Below are 20,684 nucleotides of genomic sequence, written 5' to 3' on the forward strand. Positions count from 1 at the left end.
AGTCCACGTGGAAGTCACAAGACAGAATGTGCAAAAGGAACAGAGAACCCGGCTCACACAGCATCATGCAAATGTCTTTGGGGAAATACGTGTGCATTTCTGTTGGGTATAAACTGAAGAATTATGGGGCCACCAGATACGCACATTTCAATTGTAACAAAGTCTGCCCTAATGTGAGCTGCAGTCAGCTGGTGCTAGCTTTTTCATGTTAGCCATTCCCATGGACTGGTCTCTTGCTAGGTGTTAATTTGTATTTCCCAGGTGACATATATGTGGCATTGGGGACAGCAGCATGTTTGACAAGTTTTTCTGATGCACACATTATGAGTGACCTATCTGTTCAAGTCTCTAATTTATATATAACATATATATTTTTTAGCTGTTGATGGACCTTTATTTTATTCATCTATTTATATGCAGTACTGAGGATCAAACCCAGCGCCTCACACGTGCTAAGCATGCGCTCCACCACTGAGCCACAACCTTGGTCCCTCTAGTCTTATTTTTAAACTGGGTTGTCTTACTGGAAAAATTACAAATATCAATAAAACATTTTTACACAGATGTGTATATGAATATCTCTAAAATGTTTGTTGCCTATTTAGAGCAAATTTCTTCTCCCAGTTGGTAGTTTACCTTTGGGGATTCTCATGATAATTTATGGCGCAGAGTACTAACCTAATGTGTAAAAGTCATCAATCTTTTCTCTTATCCTTAGCCCCTTTTTGTGTCCTGATTAAAAGGACTTTGCTTACTCAGGTCAAGACTGTAAAGGAAAAAAAAAAGAAGCACACAGGGGACCACAAGAGGCTAACCCACTGGTCACTGTTGACTTCAAGGGATCAGTTTCTGTCACGAGGAAATGAAAAATGAAAAGGCTACAAAAGTGCAAATGAGAGACTTTTTTTTTTTTTTTAAGTACTAGGGATTGAGCTCAGTGGTGCTCTACCTTAGCTACATCCCTAGCCATTTTGTGAGACAGGGTCTCACTAAATAACTGAGGCTGGCCCTGAATGTGGAATCCTCCTGCCTCAGCCTCCCCAGTTACTGGGATCACAGACGTGCACTACCACATGCGCCCTGATAAGAAACGTTTAAGAACTTGTTGTAGCTGTATGTGGTGGGGCACAAGTGTGTGTGCCCAGGTGCTGAGGAGGCTGAGGAAGAAGGATTACAAGTTCAAGGCCAGCCTCAGCAATTTAGTGAGACCCTATCTCAAAATAAAATGAGAAGAGCAGAGGATGGGCTCAATGGTAAAGCACCCCACATTCAATCCCTGGTGAGGGGGGAAATGGCCATAGACAATTAGGGTTTTGTCTTTTTAAAATTTTTACTTACTCATTTGTGGTGGTGGTGTGGTGTGGTGTGGTGTTAATAGATAAGACATTGCTAAAGGAAATATTTGGAGTCTATCTTGTGTTTTTCTCCCCAGTGGTGATGAGTGAATTTACAGTAGTCCCCTTATCTGCAGGACACATGTTCCAAGAACCCCCGGGGATGCCTAAAACCAGAGAGTACTGAACCCTATATATAGTATGCTTTTCCCTATACACCCCTGTGATAAAGCTCAATTTATAAATGAGGCACAGCAAGAGAGAAACAACAACTAAAGATAAAAGAGAGCACCTATAACAATAGACTGTAACCAGAGTTAGAGGAGCGTAGTCTCTCTTGCTTTGAGGAAGTCAAGACAAATATTAATATTATCAGACCATGGTTGACCCACAGGTAACGGAAATCATGGGATATAAGACCACAGATGAGGGGGGACCACTGTACATAAGTGGGATTCCTCCAAATACCCATTTTTCTTTTTTTTTGGTACCAGGGATTGAACTCAGGAGCACTTGACCACTGAGCCACATCCCCAGCCCTATTTTGTATTTTGTTTAGAGACAGGGTCTCACTGAGTTGTTTAGTGCCTCATGGTTGCTGAGGCTGGCTTTGAACTCACAATTCTCTTGCTTCAGCCTCCCGAGCTGCTGAGATTATAGGCGTGCACCACCAAGCCCGGTCAAATACCTGTTTATTTAAAGCTGGTTTTTAAATAACTGCATTCTTACCATATGACCCAGATCTGTAATGTGGTCCGTAGGTACTTAGCGTCCAGTAGGTCTGCAAATCTTCCTCTTTTTTCCTGCATTATCAAAAGGGTGGGGGAGGGGGGCAGAAGACATTTAGCAGGGTAAGAACGAGCAAACGTTTCTGCGATATTTGGGATCATAGGGAACAAGGATAATATGGGTATGGTAGAGTGAGATGACCACTTGGTCCCCGTGGCACAGCTCGCCAAGCGTTTAGAATATTGTTTATGACACAGGAATCTTAGCCAGCCGTTGTCATTGGCACATAGAGGCACTCAGTGGACTTAAGGCCCAATTCTTCCATTCTTGCCCTGCTCACTGGTGCTGGCGCAGGGGTGGGGAGGGAAGGAGGAGAAATTAAAAGTTACAGCAAAACGAATGGGCGATTCTTTTGAAACTAACAAGTAAAAACGTATGTTTAAAAAAAAAAAAAGTATGAATCAGGGTGCAGTGGCACAGGGCTGTCATCCCAGGTACTCAGGAGGCTAAGACACAAGGATCGCAAATCTGAGGCCAGCCTCTGCAATTTAGGGAAGACCCTGTCTCAAAATTTAAAAAGTGAAAAGAGCTGGGGTTGTAGCTCAGTGGTAGAGCACTCCTGGATTCCATCCTCAGTACTGCAAAAAAATAAAAAATAAAATAAAAAAGTAGGGGAAAGCAAGCTAGAAATACTTTGGATGATTCTCTGTAGAAAACCAACTACTCTTTTCTCATAAATTAACCTGGGATTGCAGGTCCCCTCCAAAGGGACCAGGAATGTGGTCCAGGGGCCTTGGCTCCCGCTGTCACAGAAAGCTAGAGTGTGCAGGGAATTCAGAGGTCTTCTCTCCCATGGCTCTTGGGTGTGGTTCCTGGAGGTCACTGTGGGTAGCATGGTGCCACAGATGACTCCACCCTCATCTACTTCACTTATTAGGGCTCTGGTCACTCATGATTGGAAGACCTTGGAGCTAGTCCCATCCTCCAACTTCCTAGTCCTAAATGAATATACGGCCCATAGAAGGTAAGCAACTTGCTTAAGGTCACATAGCTATGGAGCAGTAGAGCCAGCCTGGAATCAAGGTGTCCTGAGCCCAGTCCAGAGCCTTGCCCATTTACCTCCTCCTTTTTGGTGGGAAGACATCCTAGGGATTGAACTCAGGGGCACTTGACCACTGAGCCACATCCCTGGCCCTATTTTGTATTTTATTTAGAGACAGGGGCTCACTGAGTTGCTTAGGGCCTTACTTTTGCTGAAGCTGGCTTTGAACTTGCGATCCTCCTGTCTCAGCCTCCTGAGCCGCTGGGATTACAGGCATGCATCACGACACCCCACCCATCTACCTCTCTGCTATGAATTTACGTGATGCCACTGTGGCCCCTTCTCCTCCCCCAGTGTCACTAGGGAGTCATAAAGCCAAGGACTTTGTGAGTCACAGGAATTGTCTGTTTCATCCTAATGAGACACTTGGTTCTGAATCTCGGTCCCAACACCCTATCTGCAGTACTCTTCATCTCCAGTGCAGCCCTGCCCCAAGCCCTTCCTCCCAGTGTCTTTGGAGTGAAATAGCAGAGGCTGGCTGTCCCTGGCTTAGTCTGCCTCCCTGCACTGATCCTTAGCCCCACTCCTGGATCCAGAACATCTGTGCTTGTTTTGTTACTGATTCTCTTGTAGGTGACACATCTCACGGACCAGATCGTGAGAAACTAAGGAACAAGCAAGAAGGGGAGTGATCATTGGTAAAATTCAATTTATAAAAAAAATTATTTAAGGTAATTCCAGCAACTTGGGAGGCTGAGGCAAAAGGATCACAAGTTTGATGCCAGCCTGGGCAACTTAGCAAGACTCTATCTCAAAATAAAAAATAAAAAGGGCTGGAGGGGGGGCTGGGATTGTGGCTCAGGGGTACAGCACTCGCCTAGCACATGCGAGGCCCTGGGTTTGATCTTCAACACCACATAAAAATAAATAAAATAAAGGTATTGTGTCCATCTACAACTGAAAAATAAATATTTTTAAGAAAAAGGGCTGGGGGGTATAGCTCAGTGGTAGGTTCCCTAATACAAAAATAAAAAGTTTTAACAAACTGGATAAAAATTAAATTCTTTCCTTATCATGTAATAAATTCTCACATATATTTGAATCAACCATCCTCTTGCCTCAGCCTCCTGAGTTGCTGGAATTACATTAAACAATTCTTCAAATGTAAAAGGGATGAATTATTCAATAAAAGTATATGAGAGCCACTGTTTAGCCATTTGGACATGCCAAAGCTGGATCTGTGCCCTGTTTCTTATACCAAATTAAGCCCAGGTAGATCCAACATTTAAATATTGAAAATAAAACTAAATTAACCCAGCAGAAAGAAGAGAAATACAAAAAGTCAGTAATAATAAAAATAAGTTTAGAAACCAATAATAAAAATGATGGTACTAAAAAAATTAGTCCATCTACATAGATGCTGGCTTTAAAATAATGACTTGTTCAGGGAAGCTTACAAAGTAAAATTAAAACTCTAGACAAAAATGATTTTGAAGAAAAAATTATTCAGAAGACCTTAATTCAGAAGACCTTAAGGTCCCAGTGTCGAGAAGGCACACAAAGGCAGCAAATAATATTTGCTGTTGCAAGTGTGCATCTATGACGTAAGGATGACTGTTAAGACAAAAGAAGCAGTGCATAAATTCCAAGCCAATAAGAGGAAATATAAAGGTAACTGAGGGTAGGAAAAGAGAAAGAAGTACATGACAGAAGTCCCAACGTACCAGTGAGCGTAGCAGATGTAAAGGGACCAAACTCCCCATGAGGTACAGTGGAATAAAATGGAAGACACAGAGACAAACCCACATAAATACTGTTGTCTCATACTAGACAAAGGCACCATAACCAGACGCTGGAGAAAAGATCGCCTCTTCAGTGAATTGTGCTGGGAAAACTAGAAATCAATACACAAAAGAATTCAATTGAACCTCTATCTCTCATCCTGCACAAAAGTCAACTCAAGTGGATCAAGGACCAGAGACCCTACGCCTACTAGAAGAAAACGTAGGTCCAACATTCTAACATATGGGCTCAGGAACCGACTTCCTCAACAAGACTCCTAAAGTGCGAAAAGTAAAATCAAGAATCAATAAAGGGGATGATAGAGAACTAAAAAGCTTCTTCATAGCAAAGGAATCAATCAAGAACATGGAGAGAGAACCTACATTATGGGAGAAAACGTTGACCACCTATTCCTCAGAGCCTTCATCTCAGCAACTTAGCAAGACCCCATCTCAAAAAATAAAATAAAAAAGGTCAGGGGGTGGACACTTGCCCAGCATGCATGAGGCCCTTGGTTTGACCCCCAGAACCTGAAAAACATTCTCCCATAAATAAACAATATTGCCAAATACGTGATCAGCTCCACAGGTATGTGGTGTTGCCGTTTGCATTTTATTGAGAAAAATGAAGTTTGAGAACTAACCAGAGCACATGGCAGCAGCCCACAGTGAGGTTCACCAGAGCCTCAACACTGCTCTGCTCTCCCCAGACCATCCCTGCCGCAGTCTGGCTGGGCACAATCAGGGGATTGTGCACAATCTCTGCCTCCAAGGGGAGGCTAGAGAGCTAACTAAGGTTGCCTTCCCAGCTCCAGTGGCAGAACTCACCAGAATGGGCTCCACCAGCCTCCCCTCCGGCATGACCGAGCGGTTCATCCTGGCAATGCGCTCTAGGGTGGCCAGGGCAGCCTGGGTGTTCCCGGTGGAGACATTGAACCGAGCCGATTCAGGAATAAACTGGGCACAGATGACAAAGGACATGAGAGTTGCGACTGTTGCAGACGCAGAGCTAGCGCTGTGATGGCTCTGTAAACACCATCGTGTTTCCCAAGGTGGGAAAAGAACGAGGCCTCTCGCCAGCGCACAGTCCAGCAGCTTCTGCTGACCTCCTGTGGAAACTTGCCTCTAAGGCAGGGAAATCTAGGGAAGACGGAAGCCTGGGCTAAAACCAAAGGAGGAAGTGTCAATGTTTGAATTTAATTGAGATTTAAAACACACACACACACACACACACACACACACACACACCAATTACAGGCTTTAGGTTCTAGGTTTAAAAACTGATGCAAAACAGACCCTGGGGATGCAGTTGATCCAAACCCATCAGAATCCAGCTGTGGAGGGCAACTTGCCACGTGGGCGATAAAGTCCTGGTCCCTACCAACAGAGGCAGGCGGACACTAGGCAGTAGGCTGCCAGACCACTGATCCCAGAGCACTGTGGGGCTTACGTGGGATTCTGAGCAACCGTTCACTGCATCAAAGATGCTGACCAACTGGGCTTTCCACAAAGAGAGAGGCAGGACTCTGAAGCCAGTTGTCGTGGAAAAGACTTGAAAGTAATAAATTACGGGGAAGAGGCTTAGGAGGGCCTCCCTTAAACACTTGGAGGATGTCCTGGTGAGAAGAGGGACCTCTGGTTTTCCAGAAAGAAGCAGTAGGACCTGCAGGTAAATTTATGAAGTCTTTGATTGTAACACAGAACCGCCTAACACCTGGAGCTGCCGCCGGGAGATGGAACTACTATAGAAAGCTATAAAGTCACCGCAGGCACGAAGCTGAGAGTCTTCTGGCAGAGACCTGCCAGGGGTGTGCCTGAATTCGGTTGAAGGTTGGAAGGAATGACCACTAAGGACCCTCTGAGTTCTGATGCTCTTTGATTCCACAGGGTAGGTGACACAAAGGGATCAGAGCCCCCGTTCTGCTGAGCAGCTGATTCTATCTTTAACGAAGAGCAGATTCTGCTGGAAGCTAAGGAAGCTAAGGATTCTGCAGCTGAGCACCGCACAGCCTGGTGGGAGAGGAGGACGACAAGCGGGCAGGCCTGCAGTGGCCCGAGAACGCGTGGACAGCATCAGGGGGTGTGTGCTCAGGGAGAGAGAGGTCAGGAATAAATGGTGGTGGAGGTCCAGGGGCAGGCTGGTTGGGATACTCTCTAGAGGAAGAAGGTAGATGGGAGAAAGATATTGGAGGGGGGGCAGAAAGGCCAGTGGGCCAGCTGGAGAGGGTCACAAGAGCTGCTCACCTTGAAGGCCATGATGAGGATGATGCCGGGGATGGAGGCTATCCGGATGAGCCAGCGCCACCCGATGGTGGGGATGACCACAGAGGCCAGGCCGATGATGAGCAGGGAGCCAGCCAGCCAGAAAACCTGGGCAGAGACGTGAAAGATTAAATGCCTCCTATCCACCCACACTGCTCGAGGATAGGACGGGAGGCTCCAAGGAAGGCTGTTCAGGTCCTACTCCCAGCACCACTTGCACTGCCTGGAGGAAATGGACACTTCACTCCTCCATGACTCCGTTTGCTTTCTGTAAATTGGGGACTTAGCTAGAGAGAGAGTCAGCACTATGTGGTTTCAAGAACACGGCGCCCTGGGAGTCTCAGACCTTGACTTTTTTCTTGACTAGGTCATGCGCTCACTGGGTCACAACATAAAAGGCACCAAGAACTGGAAAGAAATGGTGAAAGCACTTTCTTCCCTTAGCCCTCTGCCATCCGGTTTCTCTTCCCAGTCTCCTCTCTGTCCTTCCAACACTGTTCTAGACACATCCAAGCTAATAAGGACGCGTTTTGTTCTTTTTTCACAAAGGGTACCAGAGACTACACAGCATCCACACTTTGACTTCTGTACTTGCAAGTAATATCTTGGAGATAATCTTAGATCAATAAACTGGGGCCTGGTCTCCTCGTCAGAAATGGGAACAAGTCCCAGCTTTCACCTGAGCATGAGGGATAAGGCGACTCCACTCTACCTCACAGAGATGGGAGAAGGTACCCTACTAGAAGGTTCCTTGGGAATCCTTAAGGGGGGGGGGACTCTTTCAAAGAATTCTATTACCAAAAAACAAAAAAGAAAAAGATTTCATAGAGAGACTAGAGCTATAAAGGAAGTAGAATAATGCGATAAAGTGTGACTTGGGTGATCAGGGACAACTTTTCTGAAGGAGCAACAAATAAGGGGACTGAAGTAGACCAGAAGGTGGTGTGGCTCTGGGTGGAACTTCAGTACCAAAATGTCAAAATTCTTTAGTGGACTTGACACACATTTTTGAGGTAAATGTGGCAATGTTTGGTGAGGGACACTGGGGTCGAGGCTACACCAACAGGGGATGAGTTAGCAGCAGTGGGGGTTGACCAGGTGGGGTGAGGGGAAGGAAGGATCCATAATGGCTCCCAAGTTTGTGGCTCCAGTGACCGAGGGGGTCCTGTTTGCTATGACCACAGAACAGACACACAGAACCAAGGGCTTCAGTGAAGATGAAGAGATTAGCTGTGAGCAGGTTGTATCTGAGGAACCTGTGAAATCCAGGTGAGGGACTCAGGTGATTGACCTCTGGGGTCTGAAGTTCAAGGAGGGGCCTGGGAAACAGATTTCTGGAGGTGGAGAGACAACCACCTAGGTACAGTCGGCCATCCATGCCTGTAGGTCCTGGATCAGCAGAATCTGCGTCTGGGATTTCAAACAACCAAGTTTCAAAAATATTCAAGATCGAATTGTGTCTATACTCAACATGTACAGATTTTGGGGGGGTCATCATTCCCTAAATGCAGAACAACTATTCACATGGCTTTTAGTCTTCTAGAGATAACTTGTATATGTTATATGCAAATAATACACCATTCATATAAGGAAGCTAAGCATCACTGATTTTGGTATGCTCTGGATCCTAGAACCAATCTCTCACAGATACCAAGGGACAACTGTGAAACCACTGGAGTAGCATGATGACCCAAGGAGATTCGAAAATAAGACTAACAAAAAAGGGATAGAACCAGGAAATATGCCAAGGCACTGGGCAGATGAAAATGAGCTTTGTTCATTAAATAATTTTAAGTATTAAATGCTAAGTATTAAAAATGTGTGCAACCACCTTAACACAAGTCTGAAGAAGAAACCTGGGAGTAAGGTAGAGTTACTATCTGGTGTTGCAGGGTTTTTTAGATTTTTTTCCTTGTTATTTTTGTTGCCCAAATTCAGTGTCCCCTTTTCTAGGGGAATTAAACCCAGGGTACCTTACCCCTTAGCTACATCCACAGCCCCCCACCCTCTTTTATTTTGGAACTCAGGATGTTCTTAAGTTGCTGAGACTGGCCTCTAACTTGTGACCCTTCTGCCTCAGCCTCCCAGGTAGTTGGGATTACAGGTGTGCACCACAGCACCTGGCTCAAAAAATTTTTGTTAAAACATTCTCTGACTGCTTTACTTATTGCCAAATACATACTACTTTAGTGGGAAGAGTCATTTTTTTCCTGGAACCCCCCCATTGATAGAAACTTTGGAATACTAAGGGCATCAAAACTGGTACAGGGTAGCTAGACCGACATCTCTTCTGGAATCAAAACCTCTCAATGGTCAGCTGGGATCTGAGGGCTCCAGAGCATCCCAGGCTTCTCCTCTTCAACATGGCAATTATGACACAGTCCCTCAGGCAGGGCCAGTGATGGATCTGCAGATACCAGAATCTTTGGAAGGGAGATGGGGCACCCCAATAGGGTGGTAGCTACTTCCCCTCTCTGAAGGGGAGAGAAAGGTGATCCCAGGTGCCTTCCTGCAGCCGTCATTCCAGCAAGGCCAGACCCTGGAATATGTCCCGGTCATAGAGGAAGATGGTACTGTGTTCTGAGCACCATCGCTGGATGACATAAGCCAGTGGTCATAAGGCCTTGGCATCAACCTCTGGCATCAAGCATTCTCAACGTTTTTAGTTAGTGCAGAAAACGGGCAGCGAGTCAACCAAAGGTCAACCAGCCAGAAGAAAACCTGCAAGGTTGCATCCTCGTGAAAGCAGAAGATGGGGCCAACGCCTACTTCACCTTACCTGAGACAAGGGCAGCATGTAGCCTCGATATTTAGTGGGCAAAAATTCAGTCTTTATGATTAACCTAAACAAGAAGGGCAAAAACAGAGTTATTATCACTTTCCATAAGCAATCTGGTCATAGAAATGAAGCATTCAAAAGCATCATCATTCACCGTACATCAAAATAAAATTGTTACAGGGCTAGGAATGCAGCTCAGGGGTAGAGTGCTTGCCTAGCATGTGCAAGGCCCTGGATTCCAACCCCAGCACAGCCGAAAGAAAAATACATATATTACATACGTGTAATTGCTACAACTAACGTCCACATGAGAGAACAGTGAGAAGGGAATGTCCCGGTGCTTCTGTTGCCATTTCTACTCTGAAAGTTATTTCAAACCCTCTTCACCCATTTCAGATATATTAGCCTGACCTTTTGCCCAAACCTGATTGCCTTTTCTAAAACATACCTGGAAAATTAGAATACACCCAAGAGAAGGTAAATAGTTTTCCAACTAACAAGTGTCAAAGCACAGGTTTCCAATTAAGTACATATTAGTCTTGTGAATGGAATAAATGGAATCATATTCCATCAGTTTCTAATCACTCTCCTCTGCTCTGATTAGGCAAGGTTGGGCTTTAACATCTTTATTGGACTGTTTCCTGGGGGATGTTTTAAAAGTCAGTTTAGCTTCTACTCCTTTAGGGCTCCAGGCCTCAGATGCTTAACTTATGCCCCAGGAAAGAGCAATACTTTCCTCTACATAGGAAGGCAGTCAGATGCTTTGACATCTCCCAATATACTTTACAGATATCTTGCTCCAAGAAATGCAGAGAGAATAGCCTGAGGGGCCCTGTTAATTTCAAGGAGGCTCCCCAAACCAGAACGCTTAGTTTAAGGACTTTCAAATTCAGACCCTGGCACTTCCCAAGGGCAGGAAGCAGATGAGAATCATGTTTCTATTTCAATATGATCTCGCCCTGTCTTGTACATTCACTCGGGCACAGTCTTAGGTCACAGGGCAATAGTGCTTAAAATGGTTAGTCCAAAATGGACTTCAAAAAAAAAAAAAATTAAGTGCCGGAGATTAAACCCAGGGCCTTACCTATAGGCAAGCACTCGACTACCAAGCAATGTCCCCAGCCCTGGACTTTTTTTTTTTTTAATTTACCTAATATGGCACTTTTTATTAGTATTTAGTCTTACAAAATTTTCCTGGTCAAAAAGTGATGATTAGCCTTTGCAACAAAAAAAGCTAACACATTTACAAACTACCACTCCACTAGCCTCAAGGTCAAGCATCATTGTGATGAGCAAACGGCTCCACTGGAATAATGAGCTGCCATTATTTTCAAAAATTTTAAAAACTCAAAAACAATTAGCACAAGTCTATTTGCAAACTGTTGATGCTACTCTTCGATTAAGCACTGAGGATGTGGGTGTAAATGCCTGTATATGCTTCTTCCCCGGGAAGCCACTGGGGCAAGTCTTTACCCTTGGGCGTGGCCAGACACTCCGCAGCCCACCATGGTCCGAAGAAAGACAAACCAGATGTACGAGGGAGAGAAAGAGGTCAGCAAGGAGAAATAGGCTCCCCACAGGAACGAGATGAGCAAAATCTGAAGCAACAAAAGACAACTAGTTACTTGACCTGCCTCAGTAGAGGGAGGGGAGAGGATCCCGGGCAGAAGGTGAACTGTCATTGCCATCAGGACGTTTCCTGCTCAGAGCTGGTGGGCAGCAGCTCACTGGTCTCCCACAAGCTGAGGCTTGTGCCTCAGCCCAGACCTTCCAGGTTTGGACCATTCTTCAGAAGTGCTCTAATGTGCCCTGCTCACAGGTGACAAACTCAATTTTGTACACCAGAAAGCAAAACTGACCCTTCCCTACTCACAGGGCTGTTAGAAGCACAGTGAGACACTGTGTTAGAATGATTATAAGGAGAAACCTCCAGGAATTAATTTTTTTCTCTAATTATAAAAGTAATACAATTTGTAATAGAGAATAAGGAAGAAAATAAGTTGAATCAACCTTGATTCTCCCATCTGGAGACAATGCTGTTAATGTGGTTGTGTCCTATTTTCTTTGTGAAAGAAAACTCCCTCACTCCCCATACTGAGGGCTGCATCCAGGGTGCTCTACCACAAAGCTATGTACCTGTACCGGGGATTGAACTCAGGGGGACTCGGCCACTGAGCCACATCCCCAGCCCTATTTTTCATTTTATTTAGAGACAGGGTCTCACTGAGTTGCTTAGTGCCTCACTGTGGCTGAGGCTGGCTTTGAATTTCCGATCCTCCTGCCTCAGCCTCCAGAGCGGATAGGTTTACACACATGCCCCACCACCCTCGGCCTCTTTATTTTTTTGAGACTAGATCTCACTAAATTGCCCATGCAAGCCTATAAACTTTCAATTCTCCTGCTTCGGACTCTCCAGTTGCTGGGATTACAGGCATGCACCATACCCAGCTGAAAACAAATTCTTAATGGCTTTAAAAATTCTAGAATCTTCCCAACAACTTTAGAGACTGAGGAAGCACGATCATAAGTTCAAGGCCAGCCTCAGCAATTTAAAAAGACCCTTGGCAATTTAGTGAGACCATCTCAAAATACAAAACTGAAAAGGGCTGGGGATTTAGCTCCACCATAAAGTGCCCTGGGTTCAATCCCCAGTACCAAAAAAATAAATAAAATAAAAATTCCAGAATCTACTATGCTCTGTAAAACAAAGTATAACACATGTAATGTAATATATAAACCTACTATACACCCTATTGTTTAATGCTGACGTTGTTTCAGATTTTCTGTTAAAATAAGCTGGAATGATGTCTGTGCATAAATCATCATGTCCTCTCAAATAATCTCAGGAAACCAGATTGTTGGAAGGCAAATTATCAGATTAGGATAATAGATATTTTCAGGATTCTTGATTCATACTGCCAAAATGATAGACAGTACTGTCAGGGAGGAAATAAGATGTTTCCTCAATCTCCATGGGTTTTTCTCCCCACATGAGTTCTTGGTTGGGATGGGCCCCTGCAACAAGAGATTAACAAGCAAAAGCAAAACAAGTTCATCTACACGTTCAGCGCACATCACGTGGGAGAAGCTCCCGGGCAAGGCAGCGCAAAGAATGGCTCAGAACCAGGCGAACTGGCATCTCCAGCTAAGACGTGAGGCTGCAGTGACAAGACAAAGGGAAGCCCAAGGCCTTCAGGGGCGGGAAGGGGATACATCCAAGGACAGGGACGCAATGAGCGGGTGGTGCGAGATTGCTCTGGCGCCACCTAGAGGCTCATAAGAGGAGTCCAGAGTTGTCTCCCTAAAGGAGAATTTATATCCCGACATTAAGGCAGAAAAATGAGAGGAAGAGGATAAAGTTTTTCTGCTGCTTGCTGCTTCTTAATTACTTTTATATAAAAAATAATTATGTCAAGGAGGCATATTTAGAGCTTCATGTGGTGGTGCACACCTGTAATCCCAGCAACTCAGGAGACTGAGGCAGTTGGAGGAGACAAGTTGGAGGCCAGCCTCACTATCTTAGCAAGACCCTATCTCAAAATAAAAAGAACTGGAATGTGGCTCAGAGGTAAAGCACTCTGGATTCAATCCCCACTACCCACCACCACCACAACAAAAAAGGCAAATTTTGGGGTAACATACACAAATTTCCTTCCATATCAAGAGTCACTGGCTGTATATTTAACACTTCCTTAAAAAGTTACTTATGGGCTTAATGTTTAATATCACTTTGATAAGGAAAAACCCTTTGCTAAGCCATTTTGCTTTGATTATCTTCTATGATTAAATATTTCCTGATCAGTTGTATTTCTTCTTTCATAAATGCCTTTTTATGATTTTTCTCCTTTGAGAAGCTTGTGATTAGAAAAAATAAAAGAGAAGCTCATGATATTATGTTAATCTAAGAGTTTTGCTATTTTGTGCACTTTAAGATACACAGCCAATTCTATTAATATTTTCCTTTGAGCTCTCTTTATGTTTATGCTTCATCAGAAATTAAACAAGAAAAAAAAGCTCTGGTTTGAAACCAATTTTTTATTATTATTAGTTAGGGTTTGAGGAGGTTGTTTGGTTTTTTGGTACTGGGGATTGAACCCAGGTGTACTTTACCTCTGAGCCACATCCCCATTCCCTTATATTTTTTTGAGACAGAGTCTTGCTAAATTGCTGAGGCTGGCCTCGAATCTGTGATTCTCCTGCCTCAGCCTCCCGAGTCACTGGGATTATAGATATGCCCCACAGGGACCGGATGAAGACAGTTTTCTTTCTGAAGATAATTTATACCTTGATGTTTAATCTGAGTAGGTATATGGGCTTACGTTTAGTTTCAAAACAATACAAAATTAACTAATGTGAGTTTGCCTGTTTATACCTGCAAATTTCTACACCCTAATGAATTTTAACTGTAAGGGTAAAAGAAATTGAAGTTAAAGCGTAAAAGTTAAAGGGTAAAAGACCGGGTGTTGTAAAAGTTTCTAAGCTGCAAGGTCTGAGTTAAAATGTAAAGGAGGTATTGTTAGGTTTCTATGTTACCTGCAAAACCTGAAATTTCTGTAGCTGTTAAGACAATGCTTAGAACCGCCCAGTAAACATTTCCCCTGATTGTCTGGTTGTTTAATAACTGAAGGGGTCTGTGTGGTTGCACGCAGGCCTTGCAGGGCCTGAACCAATCAGTTTGAATGTGTACCCTCCTTAGGAATGACCTATCACTCCAGCCTGACCTGTTCCCGCCAATGAATGAACTAATCATGTTTAGGAGTTGTTGTTCAATTTTCCCGCGCCTCATGATGATTTGTTCTGATGTATACAAAGCCCTCCGCCCTCCCCAAAAAGTGTACTTAAGCAGTGCTCAGCCCCTGCTTGGGGCTCTGGGCTGCTTTCCCTTCTTGAGTGGGCACGGAGCCCCAGCATGCTGGTTCAATAAATCCCCCTTCTGCCAATTGCATGAGTGGTCACTTGGTGGTCTCTTTCTCCGACGTTTCGCGGGACCCTTACATAACTATGCACCTCCCTCAATTCCATATCTGGACTGGGTATGGGGACAGAAACCTCAGGAACAGATGAAAAACCAATACGACCTGCCTGGGATTCAGGGACGTGTGATCAGAAGGGAATTTCGACATTTTCTGTCTTGGATGTTCACAGAAGCATTAGAACACACACACACACACACACACACACACAGAAAGCAAAAGAACAGAGAAGAAAATGCCAAATCCCACAAGGCCCCACCTACCTTCCAGCGGCCATATCTGTCAGCCAGGAGGCCAAAGAGGATGCTGGACACCATGTAGCCAAAAAACACCATCTGGAGGGATGGAGGGAGGGTTGAGGATGAGTTATGCTCTCAGCAGAGTTCTGATGTTTGTTTAGTGCTTGAAGCATTCATCCATCTTAACTGAGGCAGGAGGATCGCAAGTTGGAGGCCAGCCTCAAGATCTTAGCAAGACCCTATCTCAAAATCAAAAGGCCTGGGGATGTGGCTCAGAGGCAGACTGAAAACCCCCCCGAGGGGTGGAAGTTGAAGAATGGCATTCCCCAAACCCATCTCCCTGCCCAGTCGCATGGTCAGGGCTTCAGGGGCAACGCTTAAGCTTCCTGCTGGCCCATCCTGTAAGAGGCCCTGGGACTGTTTTTGCTCAAAGCACAGACTCTCTCTGTGGCCTGCAGGTGTCCAGGGGGTCACGGAAGCTGGACGCAGCTCGGCTTCTCCACCTTCGTTGTGCAGCTGTGTCCTTTGCTACTTTCAGCCTTGGGTGAAGCTGGGACTCCTCCCCCCTCTTGAGGCTGAGGGACCGAGATGAAGAATACTTAAGGTATTTTCAAGATTTGAGCAGAGTCGTAATCCACGGGCTGTCAGCTACCAGCTTCCATAACACCCTGCTCCAGACCCCGGAGCAGCAGCTGGGAATCTTCAGTCATTGCCCTAAACTTGGAGGAACAAAGGCCACACTGCCTTTCTAATGTGTCCTTTCTCTGGGTCCCTCCCTCCGGGGGTCACCTTGGATTCCAGGAGCGACAGGCCTAAAGGATAAACATCTTTCGACAAGAGTGGAAACCACACCCCAGGCAGCAGGGACACCTACCCGCACCCGGTATTGTGAATTGAACCCGGGGAAGCTCCACCACGGAGCCACACCTCCAGCCATTTTAACTCTGGGCAGGAGAGGCTGAGCTGCTGAGGCAGGTCTCCAACTTGTGATCCTCCTGCCTCAGCCCCCAGCAACATAGTCATGACCATCCCGAGATGATCAACCAGACCAGTTTGACTAGGATAGCTAGACCCTCCTGTCCCCACCCCAAACTAAAACCTGAAGCTCATGTCAATCCCCCCGGAAGACAGAGCTGTGTACTCTAGTCCCCATGCCTCCCCTTGCAATCTGACATTGCTGTCCTGAATATTAAATTCATTTTTGTGGGGCAGAGGGTACTAGGGATCAAACCCAGGGGCGCTTCACCACTGAGCCACATCCTCAGCCCTTTTTATTTTGAGACAAGGTCTCACTAAGTTGCCTAGGGCCTAAGTTGCTGAGGCTGGCTTTGAACTTGTGATGCTCCTGCCCCAGCTCCAGAGCTACTGGGATTACTTTGATTATTTGGAGCAAGTGACTAGACCCGGAGTATTGGACTCTGGCCTAGGACCACAGTAACAATCCCCAGGTGCACAGAACAGGCAACTCGGGTAACTGCTTTGCCTCTGCTCCCAGGTGATGGTCTCTACTGGACTCAGACACAGTTGTGAATTTCTATTCTTAATTAAAAAGAGCTCTCTATTCCTTCCTGCTCTGCCTTATTCCAACACAGGCAGTGGCCTCTAAGAGCCTTCTTCCTTCATGTGATTACAAGTAAACATAAACTTCCTGCCAACAGCAAAACCAAGAATTCATCAAAAAAATAATAATAAAAAATGTAAAAACCTTGCTGGGCCATGGTAGCGCAGACCTGTTATCCCAGAGGCTTGGGAGGCTGAGGCAGGAGGATCACAAGTTCAAAGCCAGCCTCAGCAACTTAGCGAGGCCCTAAGCAACTTAGTGAGACCCTGTCTCTAAATAAAACTTCAAAAGGGCTGGGGATGGGGCCCAGTGGTTAAGTGCACCTGGGTTCAATCCCTGGTACCACCACCCACCACCACCCAACAACTCCTCCAAGCAAATATGAATCCCCAGGCAGATCTGTTCATTTTTCTTATTCTCACGTGAAGTGGCTCATGAATCCTAAAATCCCTGCCACCAGTGTCTTCATGGAAGGCCACCCAGCAGGTGTCTGTGCTGCGGCCAAGGTTTTCTGCCTCCAAGCACTTCCAGCTGCTCTGGCGCTTCCTGCCCAGGCTCCCTGGCTGGTCCCCTCCAGGATAAGCAAAGGAAAACACAGGAGTTTTGATTCTTGCACTTTTTCAGCGAGAAGGCCGTTTCTCTCTGAAGCTCGCTCTTCTTTCTCTCCCTTCCTCCCCTTCCCCCGGGGGAGACAAAAGCACTTTGTCCCCAGGGAACCCCAAACAAAGCCACCCTATATATTCCTCCATGACATCAGCCAAGATGGTGCCCGGTGCCCTGTACTTTCTAGGACAGAGACCTTGACTCAAAGTCCATGTTAACTCCAGAGCTTGAAAGCCCTGTCCTCCTGTAACCCTGTTTGGGACGTCACAACACTGACCCCCTCACCGGCCCCTTGGAGTTCTGCCCTTTTCTTCAGGGGCTTATTTTTAGTATAAAGCAGGACTCTTCTGTTTAAGTTTCTTTCTCCAGCACTAACTCCCGGATTCACAAAACGTGAGGGTGTAACTTACCCGCAGTCCTCGGTTTTCCCAGGGCGGCTGGTCTGCAGTTATCCTAGGCAGAGCTGCTCCCTTTGGCCTGCCTCCCTTCTGCCCCACATTCCAAATTTAAAGAAAGGCCCTACTTAAATGGTGAAAATGCAAACTGCTCAACCTCTTTTAGCTCTTTTAGAGTATCAGGTAAGTTTTTGTAATGCCCACTTAGTCATTAGTGCTGTTGGTCAGTGAACATAAAACATGTAAACCATGGTGAGGTTTAACTTGTAGAAAAGGAATTTATCTAAAAAGAACTACAGAAAATGAGTGGGTAAGGAGCATACACCCGTATAGTCTCAGGAGGCTGAGGTGGGAGCATCACAAGTTCGAGGCCAGCCTCAGCCACCTAGTCAGATGCTGTCTCAAAATTAAAAATAAATAAATAAAAAGGGCTGGGGATCTTGCTCAGTAGTAAAGCATCCCTGGGTTCAATCCCCCAGGATCACAAAAGTAACCATAGGAGCCAGTCCCAGAAAGTCGGCGTCCATTACTTCAGAGAAGGAAAAAGGAGACCCATGTCCTGGATGAGGAAGACCCACCCCACACACAGACTTCCCCCTGCTCCTCCTTTCCCCCCTATAAAAGCCCTTTGCACCCCTGATCCCCACAAGATGGAACTTCAAAGTCAAGCCCATCTTCCAAGATGCTAGTCCTTGGAAGATCCTGATTGCTTCCCACTGTGAGCAACAGAAAGTCCAGTGGTCCCTTTCCAGAATACTGGATTTAGCTTTAAATGAAAAACACCTGGAAAAATATACAATAAAAATTACTAGGGATGTAAGAAAAGCAGCTGGAGGGGAATAGAACAGAGTAGCCACCAGCCACCCCAAAGTGGCAGATTCAAAGTCCATCCAAACAGGAAGTGGGGGAAGGGGCTGGCCTGACCAAGAGAGAAACTGAGTCCATGTCTCAATGTACCCAGCCCATGCTTCCTGCCACCACCAGAGAACAAAGGGAAGTGGAGACCGCTGAAGGTACAATTCTTTAAACTAACAGGAAACAGTAAAACCTACGTGACATCCTGGAAGATTATGCTCCCTGCAGTAGTTAACCAGTCAGGAATCAGAGGAGGCACCTTGCCTACTAGGTGAGAAAATGCTGATTGTAGGGCTGGACCTGGTGGCACACGCCTGTAATCCCAGAGGCTCAGGAAGCTAAGGCAGGAGGATCAAGGGTTCAAAGCCAGCCTCAGCAACAGTGAGGCACTAAGCAGCTCAGAGAGACCCAGACTCTAAATAAAATACAAAATAGGGCTGGGGATGTGGCTCAGTGGTCGAGTGCCCCTGAGTTTAATCCCCAGTACCAAAATAATAATAATGCTACTGAACCCTCTCTGAGTGTGCCTGTTCACCCAGACACCGCTCTTGCAAAATTGCCCATTAGAACCTTGCCTCCACTGTACCTCACGTCTCTGAGCTCATTCTTTGGGTTTGGGCAGGTGATTCCCCTGCCACCAATGCTCATCTTCTACACATTGGCCTTTGAGTAAAGGACAATCCAAACTTATTCCAGGAACATCCTCAATTAACAATTGCCCAGGCCAGGTTGGGAGGAATGTGGAGTTGGAGTTAGGAGGTGTCTAGCTCTGGGGGCTGCAAAAATGTTGCTCTTAGACTTAATCAATCCTGTGTTGTCAGTTAGCTGAGGGGCAGATAGGTGCTCAAGCCAGATAGGACTCATATCAAGAGGATGAAAGACAGACAGACTAAAGGACAGGAAGAGGTGCGGATCTCAGTGGGACAGCCATCTCTGAGTGAGCTTAATTACCTAGAGAAATCTGAACGGTGAGCCACCGAAAAGGAGCTGGAGGAATCAGTCAACTGCAGATACGGGAACCACTTTAGGCAAAATTAGGAGATGTTGTTGCAACCACCCACCAAATGTGAACTGTAAACGTGTGTCCTAAAGACAAGGTCAACACATAATGTTTTCCAACCATGACAATAGGGTCTGTGCAGAAGGGGAAAAATAACTTATTACAAGCCCAAGACCTTGGAACAAGGATCCACCTCCACCACTGAGGCTCATTTTATTGTTGTTGTTGTTTTAATTTGCTTTTATTTTCTAAATACATGACAGTGGAATGCATCACAATTCTTATTACACATATATACCACAATTTTTCATATCTCTGTATATAAAGTATGTTCACATCAATTCACGTCTTCATACATGTACTTTGGATGATGATGTCCATCACATTCCACCCTCATTAATAACCCCCTGCCCCTTCCCTTCCCCTCCCTCCCCTCTGCCCTATCTGGAGTTCATCTATTCTTCCCATGCTCCCTCTCCCTAACCCACTATGAGTCAGTCACCTTGTATCAGAGAAAACATCCAGCATTTGTTTTTTTAGGATTGTCTAACTTCACTTAGCATTATCGTCTCCCACTTCATCCATTTACCTGCAAATGCCATGATTTTATTCTCTTTTATTGCTGAGTAATATTCAGCATGTGTATATATGCCACATTTTTTAATCCATTCATCTACTGAAGGGCATCTAGGTTGGTTCCACAGATTAGCTATTGTGAATTGTGCTGCTATAAACATTGATGTGGCTGTGTCCCTGTAGTATGCTGTTTTTGAGTCCTTTGGGTATAGACCGAGGAGTGGGATAGCTGGGTCAAATGGTGGTTCCATTCCAAGTTTTCCAAGGAATCTCCATACTGCTTTCCATACTGGCTGCACCAATTTGCAGTCCCACCAGCAATGTGTGAGTGTGCTGAGGCTCATTTTAAAACAGACATGTTATTTTTCTCTTCTCCTAATCTTCCCATTCCTGATCTCTGGGGATATCTGCCCTTGACCACACACACATCACAGGAACACTAACTCAGATTTCAGGGATGGCACCAGAAGATCTAAGAAATCTCCCAAATTAACAAGTAAATTCTGACCCCTGTTGGGGCACAGCTGGAATCACAGCCCCTGGGACAGGAGTCCC

At 45.5% G+C, this 20,684-nt stretch overlaps 1 protein-coding gene across 4 annotated transcripts in view; it reads right to left on the bottom strand.

Annotated features, from left to right (window-relative positions):
- The window catches only part of Svopl (SVOP like), a 54,693-nt gene that overhangs the window by 21,071 nt on the left and 12,938 nt on the right, over nucleotides 1-20,684 (bottom strand). For 2 of the 4 annotated variants that reach the window (XM_046434226.2, XM_046434228.1), the window contains 6 exons: nucleotides 15,164-15,235; nucleotides 11,401-11,525; nucleotides 9,928-9,991; nucleotides 7,131-7,256; nucleotides 5,715-5,843; nucleotides 2,064-2,137 (listed from right to left, as the gene is read on the bottom strand). In XM_046434226.2, the coding sequence (XP_046290182.1) occupies nucleotides 2,064-2,137; nucleotides 5,715-5,843; nucleotides 7,131-7,256; nucleotides 9,928-9,991; nucleotides 11,401-11,525; nucleotides 15,164-15,235 (590 nt within the window). Of the gene's footprint in view, nucleotides 1-2,063; nucleotides 2,138-5,714; nucleotides 5,844-7,130; nucleotides 7,257-9,927; nucleotides 9,992-11,400; nucleotides 11,526-15,163; nucleotides 15,966-20,684 lie in introns of those variants that run through there. The other 2 variants (XM_046434230.1, XM_046434229.2) reach the window with 2 other exon arrangements.

This window comes from Marmota monax, unplaced genomic scaffold (assembly GCF_021218885.2).
Source record: "Marmota monax isolate L192 unplaced genomic scaffold, Marmota_monax_Labrador192_F-V1.1 WCK01_AAM20220418_F8-fsc00122, whole genome shotgun sequence".
Classification (NCBI taxonomy): domain Eukaryota; kingdom Metazoa; phylum Chordata; class Mammalia; order Rodentia; family Sciuridae; genus Marmota; species Marmota monax.